This window comes from Dipodomys spectabilis, unplaced genomic scaffold (genome assembly GCF_019054845.1).
Source record: "Dipodomys spectabilis isolate Male_0828 unplaced genomic scaffold, ASM1905484v1 ptg000017l, whole genome shotgun sequence".
NCBI lineage: Eukaryota > Metazoa > Chordata > Mammalia > Rodentia > Heteromyidae > Dipodomys > Dipodomys spectabilis.
This window is the reverse complement of record NW_024870694.1, coordinates 8813934-8832357: the sequence shown is the minus strand read 5'-3', so window position 1 is coordinate 8832357 and position 18424 is coordinate 8813934. Positions and strand designations below refer to the sequence as shown.

At 43.1% G+C, this 18424-nt stretch overlaps 1 protein-coding gene across 1 annotated transcript in view; it reads left to right on the top strand.

The window, feature by feature from the left end:
- Window positions 1-17390, top strand: part of Heg1 (heart development protein with EGF like domains 1) — a 91465-nt gene extending 74075 nt beyond the window's left edge. The window contains exons 15-18 of the mRNA XM_042668249.1: window positions 243-280; window positions 7689-7776; window positions 10427-10601; window positions 13712-17390. Coding sequence (XP_042524183.1) covers window positions 243-280; window positions 7689-7776; window positions 10427-10601; window positions 13712-13861 — 451 coding nt within the window. The 3' untranslated portion in view covers window positions 13862-17390. The remainder of the gene's footprint in view (window positions 1-242; window positions 281-7688; window positions 7777-10426; window positions 10602-13711) is intronic.
- Window positions 17391-18424: the final 1034 nt, after the last annotated feature.

Genomic DNA, 18424 nt, shown 5'->3' with positions numbered 1-18424 from the left:
CTCTTATCTCCAATAAACCACTCAGAAAACTGGAAGTGGCACTGTGGCTCAAGTGGTAGAGTGCTAGTGTTGAGCTGAAGAGCTGAAGGACAGTGCCTAGGTCCAGAGTTCAGGCCCCACGACCAAAAAAAGAAAAACTAAAATAAACACCTAATAAAGAACCTGTGCTAAATAATGAAATTACTTACTTCTTTTGAGGTTTGAAACTAATTCTTGTTCTTTTTTTCTCTCTTGACTTGCAGTTGCCCATTTGGCCTTGGTGGTCTTAACTGTGGAAACCGTAAGTATAACAAAGTGTACTTGAACAGGAGCCTGGCCTTCAAGGGGGTGTGTGTATGTGGGGGAGGGGGACCAATTTCCTGTTTTCCTTCACGTAATTCCAAACCCAGTGCTGGGTAGCATGGGGAAAACAAAGAGAAAGACCTGTCCTGGAGCTCTGTAGCATTCAAAGTCTGAAACACTTTGATAAGCATCCCTAGATGACCCTGCGTATATGGAGAATTAACATGATAAAGCAAATACAGGTGGGAGTCAGGGCAGAGACCACCCCCAAAGGAGAATGCACACACCTTTGTGTATTTCTTAGAATGGAATTGGATTGGCAAGTATGAGAGGAGAAAGACTTCCAGACAGAGGACAGCCATGGAGTCATGGTGTTTGTTCTGAGTACAATTTGTGAGTGGGTGTGCCAGGAATATAAAAGGAGAAAAACAGATGGTAGGGGTTGGTTGGCAAAGTATATGGAGATTGAACTGTTGGAGTTTGATCACCAGGATGAGAAGTTTAGACAATAATCAGTAACTGTGGGGTTGCTCACAAAATTCATAGCTTAGAAAAAGAGCATGGAGAGTAGACAGGAGAATTTGGGAACAGTGTGGAGATTTTGAATGTAGTGCCAGCCAGGGGTCAGGCCTACAAGGTGGAATCTGCACCCCTGAAGTAAACAGTAAATTACAGGGCTGGGAAGGTGGCTCAGTGGTAGAGTGCTTGCCTTGCATGCCTGAGGCCCTGGGTTCGATTCCTCAGCACCACATAAGAAAAAAAGCCGGAATTGGGGCTGTGGCTCAAGTGGTAGAGCGCTAGCCTTGAGCTGAAGAGCTGAGGGATAGCGCCCAGGCCCAGAGTTCAGGCCCCACGACCAGACCCAAAAAAAAAAAAAAAAGGAAAAGAAAAAAAGAAAGCTTCTTGTTAGAAAATTGTATTATTGAAATTTGAATATAAATAGAAATAAAATGAAAAATAGAATAAGATAAGGCATAAGACATACTGCTCTAAACCCAGCACAGGGCCACTCTGAGACCAGAGTCTAGGGACCTGGGATTGATTGTATACCCATTTAGGAATACTGATGCCCCTCATCATTTAATTTCTGTTGACAGAAAAATAGCAAGAAGTTAGAGTAGGGAGCCTGTGAGAAGAAGCAGGGAAGCAGTTTTGGAAACAAGCATAGAGTTAATGAATGGAAAGAAATACTCATAGAATTAATGTTCTAGATGTGGTGGTGGTGGTGGTGGTGGTGGTGGTGGTGGTGGTGGTGGTGGTGGTGGTGGTGGTGTGTGTGTGAGAGAGAGAGAACTATTTGAGCCACATCTCCACTTCAGGTTTTTTGCTGGCTATTTGGAGATAAAAGTCTTGTGGCTTTGAACTGAAATTCTCAGATCTTAACCAACTGAATCAGAAGGATTATTGGCATGACGAACTAACTCCAGCCCTAATGCTTAGTTTTTTTTAAAGAATGAGAATGAACAATCCTATATATAAATGGTCACTAAGAACACCATGGCACCATAAGACCTTAGGTTTGATCCTCAGCACCAAAAAAAAAAAAATCACTTTTTTAGAAAACTAGTTTTTCAGCTGTGTGGGTCCTGGACCTTTCTGTGTGTGTTCAGAAAGATATCTGTGCTTTGAAGGGGCTTCCTGAAATGCAGAATTGTACTGTTCACTTTCTAGCATGCCCCCAGATCATTAACATCTGTTACGTGTAGCGATGCTGTACCCTCACATTGCTTTAGTTTTCTGAAAGTTCTTACGTCAGGAAAAAGTTCTGCTATTTTCCATGACATTTGCCTGAAAGTAGCCAAGATTCCCCTCAGATCCCCGAGACTTTTTTTTTTCCTCCACATTTATTCAGTCATCATTACTATGTCCAGCAGAGGGCAACACTTACCTAGATGATGGGTTCCCAGCTATAACTGTTACTGACAGTTGGTCATTAGTGTAGTGTAGAATATTATTTTGTCATTTTTGTTTACTTGTTTTTTGAGATAAGATCTCACTTATATAAGAGCAGTCCGGCCTCTTAACTTGTCCTCTTTCTACTTCTAGCCTCCAGGGTGCTGGGATTCTAGAAGTTTATCACACCTGACTTTCATTTTATGATTTTGCTTTCTGTTATTACTTTTAGTACTATAAAACAATTAATAGTGGCTGAATTCTATGATAACTTCTAATAATACGTAAGAACACATTTGCTGTGCTTGCTTCCACCACATATAAACCTGCCACTTGCTTCCTTATCTGAGCTCTAGGCTCAGCCCAGTGTGTTAAGGTTAAGGGGTCAGGAATCACCTAGATTTCATCTCTATTTGTAATGATAGCCCCTTTGGGGATTATATGAGTCATCACTCAATGTTTTATGCCAAAGCAGTGAAGAAAGTAGTTACCTTTCAGGGGCTGTAACTCAGACTGGAGTTTTCATAGGGAAGAAATGCTTCTATGTACAGACATCCTTAGGTGCCAAGTCCAGTGGCAAGAGAATATGGTATTGTCCATTCTTGTACCTGGCCTTCCCTCATTACTTTATTATTAGTAGTCATCCAACTAAATCTCACCACCCATCTCACACCATGTGTTCTTGCTAAGTGTGGTCCTTGGGGCCAGCAGCATCCATGTTACCCAGGAGCTTGTTAGAAACACAGCACTTCAGGCCTCCCACTTCAAACCTACTGAATCAGAATCTGAATTTTAAAGGAAGCACTGGCATTGTTCGTCTTTCCAGGGATATATATATATATATATATATATATATATATATATATATATATATATATGTATAATCATTTTTAAAAGGAATTTGACATCACTGAATGTATCATTTTTAAACTTAATACATGAACATACTTTCATTTTCATAATTTTATATGGTCACTTTTCATAATTGTACACTATTATATAATTTTACTTAACTGTTCACCTCTAATTGCTTTTTTTTTTTTTTTTTTGGTCGGTCGTGGGGCTTGAACTCTGGGCCTGGGCGCTGTCCCTCAGCTCTTCAGCTCAAGGCGAGCGCTCTACCACTTGAGCTACAGCGCCACTTCCAGTTTTCTGGTGGTTTATTGGAGATAGGAGTCTCACGGTCTCTCCTGCCCGGGCTGGCTTTGAACCGAGATCCTCAGATCTCAGCCTCTTGAGTAGCTAGAATTACAGGCATGAGCCACCAGCGCCCGGCTCTCTAATTGCTTTTAAGAACCACTTTTTTTAAACAAAGAAAAAGATCCTCATTTGTATTCCTTGAAATTCAGTAAGTATTATTTTATATGATCAGAAGAGTCACTTTTTGAAAAAGATTCTCATCCTCTAAGGGGTTTTGTTGGTTTTATTGTTTATTGTTGCTGTGGTCATAGAACTCAACATCATTTCCCCAGATTCTCAATACAGTTCCTTCTCAACAAAACAGACCAGGGAGGAGTTAGACTGCCTGCCATGTTTACGGCCCCTTTCCGTAAAACCAGAGCATCCCACTTAAGGATATTCCCAGTCTTCCCACCCCAACCCACAGTTCAGTGGAAAGTGTATAAAATACCTTTTAATTGTGTTTGCCCTGTTCTTCCATGGAAGCTATTAAAAGGTTTACAGCAGTGGAAATGCTTTGTTAGCAAGCGTTACTCAGAAGGAGAGGTCACTTACTACCCAGAAGGTGGTTGGGTGTCTCATCTAGCTAAAAGTAGTCATTTCACACATAGTGGCCTCTGTCAGAACCAAAGAAAAACAGGGCTGAGGGTGAGAGGACTACTGTGTCTGATATTGCCACTAGGAAGAACTGCTGGTGAGACAGAAAGTGCAGAAACCTCAGGAGAAAGTGCCAGAACCACAAGGGAAATTGTCATAGTGGAGGGCCGGGACTACTGGGCATGTTTACACAAAGCCTGTAGGCCTGAAAAAGGTGAATTTTGAAAGGTGCCTAGAAAATAAAAGAATGGATAGAACAGAGAAGAATGGGAATATTTGAAAGGCATTCTGGGCTGGAGGAGTGGCTCAAGTGGTAGAGCACCTGCCTTGCAGTGGATAGGCCTTAAGTTCAAACTTCAATACTGCCAAATTAAAAATAAAGAGGTAAAATTGTAACCATGAATCACTATGAAAAAAAGTAGAACGAACCAAGTGAACACTGAAATAAAACTAATAGGGCTACCTAGAATGTCTGTAATACAGGGGCATTTTTTTGTTTCATTTTGTTTTGTTTTGTTCAGTCATGGGATTGTTCAGAACTTAGGGCCTCCACTTTGAACGACAGATCCACTTCTGGTTTTTAGGTGGCAGTTGGAGATAAAAGTCTCATGGACTTTCTTTCCTAGGCTGGCCTTGAGCCATGTTTCTCAGATCTCAGCCTCCTGAGTAGCTAAGATTACAGGCATGGGCCACCAGCACCCGACTCTAATACAGTTTTAATGGAAATCACATTGATTGGCTAAAATTCTTCCAGAATAAAAAGCATGGCTAATATAAGCAACAAAGTTTGTTTTGTTGTTGTTTTGTCGGTCATGGGACTTGAACTCTGGGCTTGGGAGCTGTCCCTGTGCTCTTCAGCTCAAGGCGAGCACTCTACTGCTTGAGCCACAGTGCCACTCCCAGTTTTTTAGAGGTTTATTGGAGATAAGAGTCTCACAGAGTTTCTTGCCCAGTCTGGCTTTGAACTGTGATCCCCAGATCTCAGCCTCCTGAGTAGCTAGGATTATAGGCGTGAGCCACCGGCTCCCAGCTTCAATAAAATTTGGCGGGGAGGGTTAGAGTGTATATCATGATATTCCAGCAGCAGGAATGGCAGAAAACTGGATACTGAGAACTCTGACAGCTGAAGGTCAGGGACTTCTTTCACAACACATGCTAGTGTGCTTCCATCTTGTTGCCTCCTCTTTGCTCTTTGACTGGTGGGCTTGTGGACATATAAAAGATGGACTCTCCACAGATGATGGGGTTTTTCTCTCCTTTCTAGACAACATGATGGAAGATAGAATTCTCATACAGATTTTGAGTGTATATCACTGGCTTAGCCATTTTGAAAGGGAAAGCTGGCTTCACTTTTTACCAGTCTGAGATTCCGAGAACCAATTGATCCAGTTTGGACCATGTATTTATACCTAACCAGCTGTGGCCAGAGGATGGCCAATGCTGCTACATATGTAAATAAGCATCATTACCCTCAACTGCAGATGGAAGGGAGCAAACAGTGCCCAGAAGGCACGTGGCTAAGCAGATAATAGATTTCTTCCAAGTAAGCATGTAAGCAGAGAGCTTATAGGAAAGGTGAGGGCTCAGAGTGGGTTGATTTGATGAAAGATGTTATTAATGCTAACAGTGCCAAAGAGAAAGAATCATTGCTTATAAAATATTGAAGTGTCTGTGGGAAAGTAGGACTTAGAATTCCAAGTTTTCATTCTGGAAGCTCTAGAGAGGATGAGACTATTTAAGAAAAAGGATAGGTGAAAGGTTGTATAGCTTGTACTACCTGTATTCAGCTCAGTCTGCTTTACTGTCCTCACAGACAACACCTGCTACACCTGTTGCACGAACTTAGCAACAGGGAGCTTACACAGAATGGCTTTATCAGAATGTTTAGAGAGCAGTTGTACCAGTTTTTATTTGCTACATTAAATCTGATCATTGGCTTTTTATCCCAGATCTGAGGATACAATTTTATTTATCTTTACTTTTTTCTTTTTCTTTTTCTTTTTCTTTTTTTGTCGATTGTGGGGGCTGAATTCTGGGCATGGGCGGTGTCCCTCAGCTCTTCAGCTCTAGGCCAGCACCCTACCACTTGAGCTACAGTGCTACTTCTGGCTTTTTTCTGCTTATGTGGTGCTGAGGAATCAAACCCAGGGCTTAATGTAATGCAAGGCAAGCATTCTACCACTGAGCCAACTTCCCAGCCCTTTATTTATATTGTCATAGGAAAATAAAAATCAGTCTGATAGCAAAATGTATTGGAAATAATTTTGCCAGAAATGCACCCAATAGAACCCAATCTATTAAACTTTTAGTATTTTTTATTACATGTGATATGTACTTGCTTATGTCACTGCCAACTTCTGGTAACTAAACGCAGTGCGTATTTATTAAGGAGCCTCCTGAATTCCTAGCATGGTGTAAGAAGTGGTTTCCAGACCCCTGACTCAGCTGATCGGTAATGGGTCTTATAAAATGGGATGGGCTGCCTTCCTGTTGTCTTGCTCTCTCTTTTTTTTAAAAATCGAGTACAATCTAACTCAGAATCATGTCTACTCATTATCATATCCAAAAGTTTAGTAGCTAACACTAAAGAGTAAGAAGTGGTCACAGAAAACCTTTGTGTTTTCTCTATCTTTAAAAAAAGACAATCAGGCCAGGCAGTGGTAGTTCACGCTGTAATCCTAGCTATTCAGGAGGCTGAGATCTGAGGATCACGGTTCAAAGCCAGCCTGGGCAGGAAAGTCCGTGAGACTCTTATCTCCAATAAACCACTAGAAAACTGGAAGTGGCGCTGTTGCTTAAGCGGTAGAGTGCTCGCCTTGAGCTGAAGAGCACTGGGACAGTGCCCAAGCCCAGAGTTCAAGCCCCAGGACCAACAACAACAACAAAAAAAGACAATCAGTTAGGCCCAGATCTGTAATCCTAGCTTCTCAGGAGGATTGAGATCTAAGGATTGTAGTTCAAAGCTAGCCTGGGCAGGAAGGTTCATGAGACTTTTATCTCCAGTTAACAACTAAAAAGCTAGAAGTGGATCTGTGACTCAAGTGGTCAAGTGCTGTTCTTCAGCAAAAAAGCTCAGGAACAAGATCCCAGGCCCTGAATTGAAGCTTCAGGACTGGCACATAATTAATTAATAATCAATTAAAACAAAGTTGGGCATGGTAATGCATGCACATAACCTCAACCTGGAGTGACAAGGAGACAGGATACTCTTGTATTCAAGGCCAGTTCAGGTTAAAAAACAAAATGAAAACAAATGGTGTGTAATGTCTCAAGTGAAAAGAGTGTATGCTGAGCCTGCTTAAGGTCATGTTTCAGGTCCTAGGTTCAATCCCTAGTACCAAAAAACAACAATAATAATAATGATTCCTGAGGCACCATCTGCACACAATAAAGACACCATTTTAAGTGATAGATAAAAGTAAGAAGGATAAGAACAGCTATTAAAATGAAACAAATTAAGTTTGTAAAAAACATTTTTCACCTTTACTTTTTATCCTTTTACTAAAAGGTCATCGGGTTGTTCTGCAGGTGGCATTTAGGAGCCACCATTCTAGAGGTAGCTTCTCAATAAAAAAAAAAAAAATGTAGGGCCTGCTAGGGAGGATCCCTTGCTGAAGATTAGAGAGTGCGTGGAAGGAGGGGTCTCACGCAGGTGGTAGCTGTGGGTGAGAGCATAGATTCTCCGTGGTATTCATGCATTATCTCTGCTTATTTGTTTATTTGTTTACCATATTTAGCCTATCAGCTTATCACCGTGGTGATTGCGGCTGCAGGAGGTGGGCTACTGCTCATCCTTGGCATTGCCCTGATTATTACCTGTTGCAGGTAAGTGATAAGCGTTAGCATCCTAATCCTGTGTACAGCGGCCTGTTTCCACTCATAAAAAATACTTGAGGTGACTGGCAGCATTTATCATAATGTATGGCTGAACAATTAAAAATAAGGAAACTCACAGTAGCTGGTGCCTGAGAAAAATTTGAAAGAGAATAAATGGAACTTTGTTTTCTTTGTTTAAAAAAAGGAAAATCATCCAAAATAAATAAATAAGTAAATAATAAGCTGAAAATGAAGATGTAGCTCAAGTGGTAGAGCACTAGCCTTGAGCAATAAGCTCAGGAACAGTGCCCAGACCCTGATTTCAAGCCCCAGGACCAGCACAAAAATAAATAAATAATCCAAAAATCACAACAACAACAAAAAAAGAGATGAACTGGATTTCAACAGAATTAAGACCTTTTGAGCTTCAGAAGCTAAAGCTCTGAGGTGGAGGCTTGTTTAGCGTATATAAGGGCCTGGGTTCAATCCCCAGTCCTTCAGCATGAGAGAATACTTGTGCTCCAAAGGAGAGTAACAAGGAAGAAAAGCCAAGTATGGTGTTGCATGCTTATAATTCTAGAACTTGGGGAGTTATAAATTCTAGCATTTGCTGAAGCAGGAGAATTATGAATTTAAATTGAGGCTAGCCTGCACTACATAATGAAGCTCTGTTTCAAAACACCAAAAAAGAAGAAAAAAAAAAAAGCCCACAGAATGGCAGGAGGGACTGGGCAGGGGAGTATTCGAAAGTGAAGGGATTGAAGTATAACAGATAGATAGATATCTATAGCTCTATATCATCTATATATCTCATATAGTCTATCTCATCTATACACATATGTATATATACATATATATGTATGTGCATATAATCGCATGATAGCATAATGAAACCCTCCAAATTGAAAAATGGTATTATACCTATATCTAGACAGATGGGCAGATGGATGGCTAGATAGATGGGTGGATAGATGGATGGATTGATGGATGTAGACAGAGCAAGATGAAAGGGGTTATCTGAAAATTTAACACTAGAGAAGTTGTAGCAACAGTGGGGATGAGCAGTAAACTTGGCTCTAGGCTTCCTGGAAGCAGTGGAATTGAGTTTGTACTGGGAGAGGAAGAGAAAGGAGGGACTTGATCCTCCTTCTCTATGATTATTTGTTCAAATGAAGGAAAATTCTGGCCTTTGAATTAGATGGTAATACTTGACAAGAATCATCTACACATAAAAGATGGAGGGAAACTTCTAAAATAGTTACCTTTTCTAACCTTGATAAGGAGGATGTTTGAAGGATTCATCTATCTCCAGCAGAGATAAGACAGGCCTTTGACTCTCATTCACCAAATTGCCACCAGAGACAAGCTTTACATGGAAATGAACATCTGGTTATAAAACTAGTTATCTAGAGGGCCAAAGCTCAAGGGAAGGGGTGTCATTTTTTCAACATGTTCTGTGCTAGTTTGTACAGACACACAATCTGCAAAGGAGCTTGGTTAATGAGAAGGGAAATTAGTTATGAACAAGGAAGTCATTGTTTGCGACCAGATGCTCCACCCACCAGGATAGTAGCTGGTGTGCTTTGAACTTGCACAAAGGACCAGCACCCAAGCCACAGGCTAAACATTTGACTTTATAAACCTGAGTCATTTCATACTTTTCCCAGACATTTTATAGCTATTTTATACATTTATAGGTAAGTGATTGAGAAGGAAGAAACTTCAGATTATTTTCCTCAGACAAATACTTAAAATTTTAGTACTAGTTAATTGTTGGAATATGTAGTTCTACACCAACAGTTAGCTAATAATAAAACCTCATAATCAGGTTTAATTCTTGTGCTGAACTGAGAATGTTGTAGTCCATATACAGATGAGCTGTTTTGTAACCATCCTGCTTTTGCTATTTATGAAGTTATGTAGTAAAAAACACTGGCTGGGAGGTGAGAGATTTGATTCCAGTTGCAGCTTTTGTAGTAGCAAAATGTGACCCAGGGGCAAGTCAGCTGTCTTCACTAAGCTCGAAATGTCCAAACCACAGAGTATTTGATGCAGAAAATCTGGTCACACCTACACTCTTCCTATCAGGCCAGGTGTGCATAGTTGTGTCTTCTGGCTTGAGCAGTTCCTGCACTTTTTTTTTTGCCAGTCCTGGGGTTTGAACTCGGAGCCTGGGATCTATCCCTGAGACTCTCTGTGCTAGTGCTCTACCACTTGAGCCATAGCACTATTTCTGGCTTTTTCCGAGAAGCTTATTGGAGATAAGAGTCTCACAGACTATCCTGCCCACAATGGCTCCAGAATATGATCCTCAGATCTCAGCTTCCTGAGTAACTAGCATTACAGGCGTGTACCACTGGTGCCCAGCAGTCCATGCACTTTTGACTGGTGTTGACCTCCTCTCACAGAGGAATCTAACAGCTCTGTTGTAGCTGTTGGTCCCTCTTGACCCTTTTAGATGGGAAGTCTTTTTGCATCTTGACCTAATTTCATTTTTCCTTGTTTAGGCAAATACTACTAACACTCCCAACAGTGAGCACCCACACAGAAATTATAGTCTAATTTGCATCGCAAAATAATGGTTTGTGTTTACATAGATAACATTTCTTTACATAACTTATTCACAGAGGTTTTCAAAATTTTGTTTTTAATCTCACAGAAAGAGTAAAAATGACATAAGCAAACTTATCTTCAAAAGCGGGGATTTCCAAATGTCCCCATATGCCGAGTACCCCAAGAACCCTCGTTCACAAGAGTGGGGCCGAGAAGCCATTGAAATGCATGAGAATGGAAGCACCAAAAACCTCCTCCAGATGACAGATGTGTACTATTCGGTGTGTATTGTGCCCCCTGTGCCCAAAGCAACCATGGGCTCCCACCTGGTTAGAGAAGAAAAGAATTCTCTTTGTCTATAAAGAAAGCATTACAGCTAGCCAAAGGGTTCAATAAAATGGTAGCACAAGATTGCTACTTATGTATTTTCACATACATTTCTTTATGACCTGTTTGCATGCTGGTATTTCTTAGTTTTGCACTGAGGTATTTCCAAGTAGCACTGTATTTTACGGTAACAATAATTCACAAACCTACTCTTAAGTTATAGGAATGGAAACTGTAAGATGAAGAAAGAAATTGTCTCTATCCAATACAGGACTGTATCATTTATAAAGACAGAAGAACACTTTGAGTCCAGCTTCTTCTGTCCCACATTGAATTTAACCCAAGTCTTATTCCTCTGTCCTGCCTGGTTCCCTTTACTTTATGCTGTGTCAACCATAGAGCAAACATAAACCATATCTGAACCAAAAAATAAACAGGTGTCAGGTGATATCTCATCAATTCTCGGTATAGCAATAAACATGTGACCCTTGCCCTGTGGGGCCTTAATGGCACTAGACAGTCTCATTAGTGAAACCACCATCCCTTTGGTTGCTACAGGAATTGGTGATGATGATCAGACTTCATATGGGAGGGGCAGGCTTCTATATGCTAGAGAGCTGTATGTTTCTGTGTGCTTACTGGAACATTTGAACCTGAGAGAAGAATGAGAAACGAGAGAGATAATTGTACACACAAACTTGGCTCTAGTTAAATGTTTTTGTTTTTCTGCATAAGGCTTTGTGTCTACTTTGCTAGGAAAGTCCTTTTCCTTACACAATTGACACCATAATTAGGTAGATATTTCCCCAAGATGTTCCCAAACACCTTTGCTTCAGTGTGGTGGGATCACTAGCCACAAAATGGTGGGTGGTGTTCCTGAAGGCCCAACTTTGCTATGTTTCCATAGCATTAGGTAAGGAGCTGCTTAAAATATACCTAGTTAACAACTTAAATCAGTTCAGGGCCCATAAGTAAGAGAGAATTACAAAGTTCTGAGGATGTTATAACATTTCCATTTTTGCCAAAGTTCTTCAGAGATGCCTTAGGAGACCTATATGTGTTACCATGTTTTGTTCCTTTTCAGAGAACTGTACAGCAGATGCCGAAATGTCCCGCAGACTGGGTTGGGGGAACCATACTTATTTTGAGAGCAGGGAGTAGAAAGGCAGTATCTATTTGTAGTAATGGCCACTTCTGCCCTTCCAAGGCCTTGTACTTTTCCCCTACTGCAATGGAAATCTGTATGTGCCCAGACCACTCCTCTCCTGCTCCTCTCTCCAGCGACTGCTACCACTCAACCAGGGACAGTGTCTGAACTCCTATACTATAAGAACTGAGGGGCATTTTTTTTTTCTGAGACTGACAGGTTTCTGATCTCTGTCCTGGCTATGCAATCTTGTGGCATCTCCACACACTCACACACTGAGCTCTAAAATACTCCCATCTCATGGGGCACCTTACCATTGTCCTGTCTCCACCCCAGGACAGACATTCTCCCACTGCCATCTTCTTTTCTCCAGTGGTTAAAAAAACAAACAAAAAAAAAAGCCTGCATTTCTCAGCCCACAGCAATCTTGTATTTTATGTCTGAAAGGAATCCGAAACAAAGCTGTAAACCTCATTTGCCTTAACCCTTGTCCTCATCACCTGTGGTATGGTATGCGATACTCTGGAGCACAGCAAGGTCACTGGGTCCCCCCAGCCCACTGTCTGCCACTGTGTGGCCCCAGATAGCCCTTTTATGCATCCTCAAATCTGACTACCTCTACCACACCGCCTTATTTTAGGTTGGAGATAATTCTAAGAAATGAGGTATAAACATTTCAAAAATGAACCCCATCTACACTTCAAAATCAGTAGGCTGAGTAGTCTGTAGAAGCAGAGCCTAAAGTTATACAGTAAAGCTCACCTGAGTGGACAAGATGTTCCTCTCAGTAGGCACAGGTGAGTCCCACCTTTGGCTTTTGTAGATTTTATGTATAATGCACAGTTCCTGTATTTTATATTTGCCAAGAGAACATTTTTATCTGAAGCTACCATGAAGAGCTTCTCAGAGTAGCCATGATACCTTTCCCCATGGGGCCTCCACTGGGAGCTTGTTTTTTGTTTTTGTTTTACTGTTTTCTTGTTTGTTTTTGCTGACACCTGGTTAATTAATCCTCACTCCCCCAACCCCCCCACCCACCCACTACCACTTCTTGTGCCAGTCCTGCGGCTTGAATTCAAGGCCTGGACATTGTACCTGCGATTTTTGCTCAAGGCTAGCACTCATCACTGGAACCACAGCTTCACTTTTGGCTTTTTGGTGGTTAATTGGAGATAAGAGTCTCATGGACTTTCCTGTCCAGGCTAACTCTGAACTACAGTACTCAGATCTCAGCCTCCTGAGTAGTTAGGATTACAGGCATGGACCACCAATTAATTACATACCTCCCTTTTTGTTCCCGTCCTGGGGTTTGAATTCAGGGCCTAGGTGCTATCCCTAAGCTTCTGTTGTTCAAGACTAACACTACCACTTAAGCCACAGCTCCACTTATGGCTTTTTTTTTTGAGGGGGGTAGTATTGGAGATAAGAGTCTCATGAACTTCTGCTTGGGCTGGCTCTGAACCTCAATCTTGAGATCTTAGCCTCCTGAGTAGTGAGGATTGTAGGTGTGAACTACCTGCCCTTGGCTCTTAATCCTCTTTCTAAAATAGGGACAAATATATCCCAGATTCCACCGAAAGATAGGTCAGGTATGATGGTATGTGCTTGTAATCCCAGCACATGGGAGGCAAAGACAGAAAACTCTCACATTTGAGACTGGCTTTACAAAGAAAGTTTGGGCTTAGCCTGGGACACAAGTAGGATCTCATCTCAGAAAATCAAAATGCAAAGAAGGAGACAGACAGACCTGTGAGGGTCCTGAATTCTAGGTCAGATCTTGCTCTGCTATTTATAGCTATTATATTTATAGCTATTATACTTATATGCCAGCATATAAGTTTATTAATATGTATAATGCTCTTCTCTTAAATTTAAAGCCAAGAATAATTTCATTTTTTCTTTTTTCTTTGGCAACAGCCCACAAACGTAAGGAATCCTGAACTTGAACGGAACGGTCTGTACCCAGCCTACACTGGATTGCCCGGATCACGGCATTCTTGCATTTTCCCTGGACAGTATAACCCATCTTTCATCAGTGATGAGAGCAGGAGGAGAGACTACTTTTGAGTCAGGGAAGAAGCCTGTTGCCCCGAAACGGTTGCGGGACCTCTGTGGTTCAGAGCACTGGCTGCTCCCAGGACTTGTCAGAGCCACCCATAAGTGGCAAACAGAAAGAGGGACAGGCGTGGCCCCAGTGGACGGGAAGGGCGGAGTGTGGACCGGCAGGCTGCTCAGTTGGCACCTTCATTGTTACTGTGAACTGGCGGTGGGCAGTACCATGGGAGTCTCTGAGTGCTGCCGCGTGCTGCTGGAGTTAGGAGTGACTGTAGCCACGGCGTGCCACTAGGTATCACTGCAAGGACCCGGTTTTTCCTTGGTTTGCACTTTAGTACATTGGGCACGGAGGTTTCTTTTTGGTTTGTTTCAAGACTATTCTAGAAAGAGGGCTTCTTTTCATGAGACACTTTTCTGGGCCACCGTTTGGTGATTCATTGCCACCAGGTGCTGGCCCTTTGTTTTCCTGTCCAGATGCTTGTGTGTGAAACACAGGCAGGCGAGGGGTGATGTGCCACTGTGACCCAGAGATGCTGCAGCCAGCAGGGCGTTAACGCTTTCAGGCGGCCTTATGCTCGCTTCCAGGCCATTCCCCTCAAGGAGGAATGGACGCTGGTAAGGCATAGCACATAACTTCTCCCTGCTTGTCAAGTTGAGGTGACATGTTCATTGAAGTCCAATGGGTTTTTCCAACTTACAGTTCAGTCTCACATTTTCAAGTAGGTGCACATCAGGGCAAAACAACTTGCATTCGGTTTGGGTTAGAAGCATCCAGCTGCCTCAGTGATGAGGCTGACTGGCAGATCAGGGACCAAAGGTGGCAGGTCCTGCCTTCAGCAGGGGCACTTCTCATTCACCATGAGGAAATCCATGGCTCCTGCTCCTCTGACCACTATGCCAGAAACTAGATGCCACTACAGATGGAGTTAGAAAGGAAAGTTGAATGCAGGGGTGCGAGTCAGAATTTCACCCCCAGAGGAAAAGTCTGCTGTGGTCCCTGCAACTGGTCATGGTTAGAGAAATGGGCTAATTTAGGTATTAGATTTCTGTGGGTGTTCTGCGGGAAAGCAGGGAGCTAGGACGGAGCTACGGGTAAGTGTGCTTACCTGCTAATTGTTGTGTCTCTCAATGTGTCCACAAACTCAGTGTATAAACTAACCACTCAGAGCTACTTAATTCACTGAAGTAGTAACTTCCTTCCTCTCATCTGGTCATTGGTTCCTCTTCCGCCCCTGTGTAGTACCCTCTGGAAACAGGTACGGTGTGTGTGAGCACTGGCTGGTTAGGGTCTGGGAGTGTGCTTTGGGGAAGGAAATGTCCCTTGTCTTGTTGGTTGTCCTGGGTCTTGCAAGGGGGGTATGTTGAGTGCTTTGTGTCTAACTGTGGAACTTTGGACCATCCTGATGTAGGGGAGGGAACACGGAGGGATGATGATCGTCCGCGTTCTTGCTGGGGGCTCAGTGGCCCGCATGTCTGGAAGTGGTTCCGTGCTGGGGACAGTCTTCCTTGGACATGTGCGTTTCTTCAAGATGTCCTCTTCAAAACATGCAGTTCTCCTCTCCGAGGCCTGAGCTGAGCCCGCCGTCACCGCTGCTCCCCATCACCTGCTAGAGGAGGATGGCTAGTCAGGTGTGTGGATTCTAGCAGTTGAGGTGTGCTTATCTCACAAGTACAAAATAAGTCCTGTTGTCCATGAATATTAACTTACCTTCAAACTCATCACTGTCTTGAAACACTGGGTCTTGCACATATCTCTCTGGAACCACATGGCCTCACATCTAACTGGAGAACTCAGAACTCCTGCCCTCAGCACACCTGAGCCAACAGGCTGCACAGCCTGCTCCAGCTCCTTTTGCAACATATCTGCTCTCCAGGCCTCGCTCCTGTGGGAGCAGCCACCAAGGGCTGTGTCTAGACATAGTATGCTGTCTTCAGCCCACATCACAGCTGGAAGATCATCTCCTGTATCTGGGCCAAAAGCCTTAAAACCCACAAAACAAGGTGTTCTGTTTTGGAACTATCCCAGAGTCTAGAAAAGAGTGTCGTGTGAGTTCGTAAAATGCTTGTCTGCTCATGAATCTTGTTCAAGTAGAGTGGATTTAGAGTTTTGTTTTCTACTGTGAAAAAAGAGGGCCTCCAAGCAAGGTGCTCCCAGCATGGCCAGTTTCCAGGAGGCTTGTGGAGAGGGGAAAGCATTCGGAGGTCAGAGAAGGCTTGAAAGGGGCACAAAAGTGACCCAGTACGCCCTGTGTACCATGGAAGAGAAGCTGGGGTTACTCCTGCCTGGGTTAGGACCCCTAGAGTGGCCTGCCTAGGCTGAAAGGAAACAGCGGGTAGGACGCCGGCAGCAGATAGACAAGAGGTTCAGGACTGGTTCAGGTGGACCCACACCCACCACTCGAGAGCTCGGCTGGGGCGCCGTGCTCAGTGGCAGGCCTCACACATGGAATGAGCAGTTCATGCTCACAGAAACGCCATGGTTCTGCATTGACACCCCACAGCTGGAGAAAGTGGAAAGAAGGAAGTGACACCACCCATGAGATGCTTCTGTGGGGCAGAGCCAGGCCAGGCACAGCCTGTGTCCTGCCGCTGAGGGAGGGGCGGCTCCTTCCCAGGGTCCATCCTGGATTTTAAGCTCCAGGGGTCTTATTTTCCATTTCCTTTTTCTCTCATGAGCCCCAGGGTACCGGGCCATGTTTCTTCAGGATAAACAACAAACATCTGTTCTTCCCATGGCCAGGCTATGTGTGAAATACTTGGCTGAGCAGCTTCCTTGTTAGTTGGCCTTGAAGTACTCATTTCCCAGACTTAAAACCTCCAGAGAGGATAAATAGCTTACTTATAGAGATAGACTTCAAACCCCAATCCTGTCTCCACCCACCCTATGGCTGAGCTATGGAGGCCTACCCATTCACCCTCCTGGCAGACATCTTGCCATGCAATGCACTTCCATTGAAAGAAGGGAAACCCTGGACCCCGCAAATCATTTTTTAAAGGAATTTAATATTAAGCAGTAATGAATGACTAGAAACGCAAGAACAAAAACCTGGTACCCTTTGTGAAAGTGCCCTTTCAGGTGTGTTTTTTGTATATTTTTCTTGAACTCTCATGTTCTTCATCAAGACAACAGTGGCTGGCTTGCGTTAAGTCGTGCATTGGTATGTGCCTAGGGCTGGAGGCACTGGAAGGTGGCCCCAGGGCGTTTCTGACAGGCACAGTCTGACACGTGCATCCATTGAGGCCTGCCTGCCGTGCTCCAGGTGTGGAACCTCCTCTCCCACATCTAGGGGCAGTATTTTTGTGAGCCATCAGAGTGGGGCATGAAGTTGAATAGCTTAAAAGGCTCATAGGTCTCTACTTTGTGGGAAGGTTATTTCCCAAAACAGTTAAGTCTGTTAGAGTCACAATTGTTGAATGGTTGGTGCAGTCAAGCTGGCAGATAGCATTTGAAGTCAAAACCCAACATGTAATTGTTGGTCTGTCTTTCTTTCTTTCTTTCTCTTTCTTTCTTTCTTTCTCTCTCTCTCTCCCTCTCTCTCTCTCTCTCTCTCTCTCTCTCCCCCTCCCCCCCCCTTTCCTCCTCCCCCTCTTTCTTTCCTTTGCCTGTTCTGGGGCTTGAATTCAGGGCCTGGACACGGTCCCTGAGCTTCTTTTGCTCAAGGCTAGCATTGTGCCACTTGAGCCACAGTGCCACTTCTGGCTTTTTCTGTTAATGTGGAACTGAGGAATCGAACCCAGGGCTTCATGCATGCTAGGCAAGCCACATTGCCAGCCCCTGACTGTTGATTTCTTGAAGTAGTAACTCTTAAATGTTAGACCATAAGAGAGGAGGGCTTCATTTTTGGCATAGGCATCTGGATGACTACCTAAGAATAACTCTTTAAAGGATGTTATCTATTTAGACAGAAAGTTCCAGATCAGGCACTTTAGGGTGACTCCTTCACTGTGGTTCTTAGGTGCCTCATTAAGCCACCTGTCCAGGTCCCCAGTTACTATGAAACCACATGAATAAGTAGAATGGAGTGTTGCACTGCCCTTGGCTAAGTTTAGCCTAACTCACTCCAAACTAAGAGTTTGACCCATAGTTCTAAACATGCTTTGATTTTAGAAGATGAATGGAGAAAGGAAATCTTCAGAGCCTGGGATGTCAGTAATACTTAATTTAAAATTGCCCTAGTATCAGAGGGAGTTGTTTTTTTTTTAATCAAAAGCTTTTGTGGGGCTAGCAAGGGACATTTTTGCTTTTTCTGTTTTTGAATAATGGTCTGTTACATAGCCAGGCTGGCCTCAAACTCATGATCCTCCCACGTCAGACTCCCATTGGCTGGAATTACTGGCATCTTCATCACCACACCTAGCCAGGTTTTTCTTTTTTTCTTGACGCATCATTCCAAGGTTCTTGTGTGCATTTAAAAAAAAAAAATACGGTTTTGAGAATGTAAGTGTGTTTTCTTTTTTCTCACTTGCCCAAAGAAGAAAACTGGCTAAAATAGTAGGAACATTCAACTATGAAGTGCCAATTCATTTGTTAAACTGAAGTAGTTCAGTAAAAATGTTATTCTCCTTCACATCTAA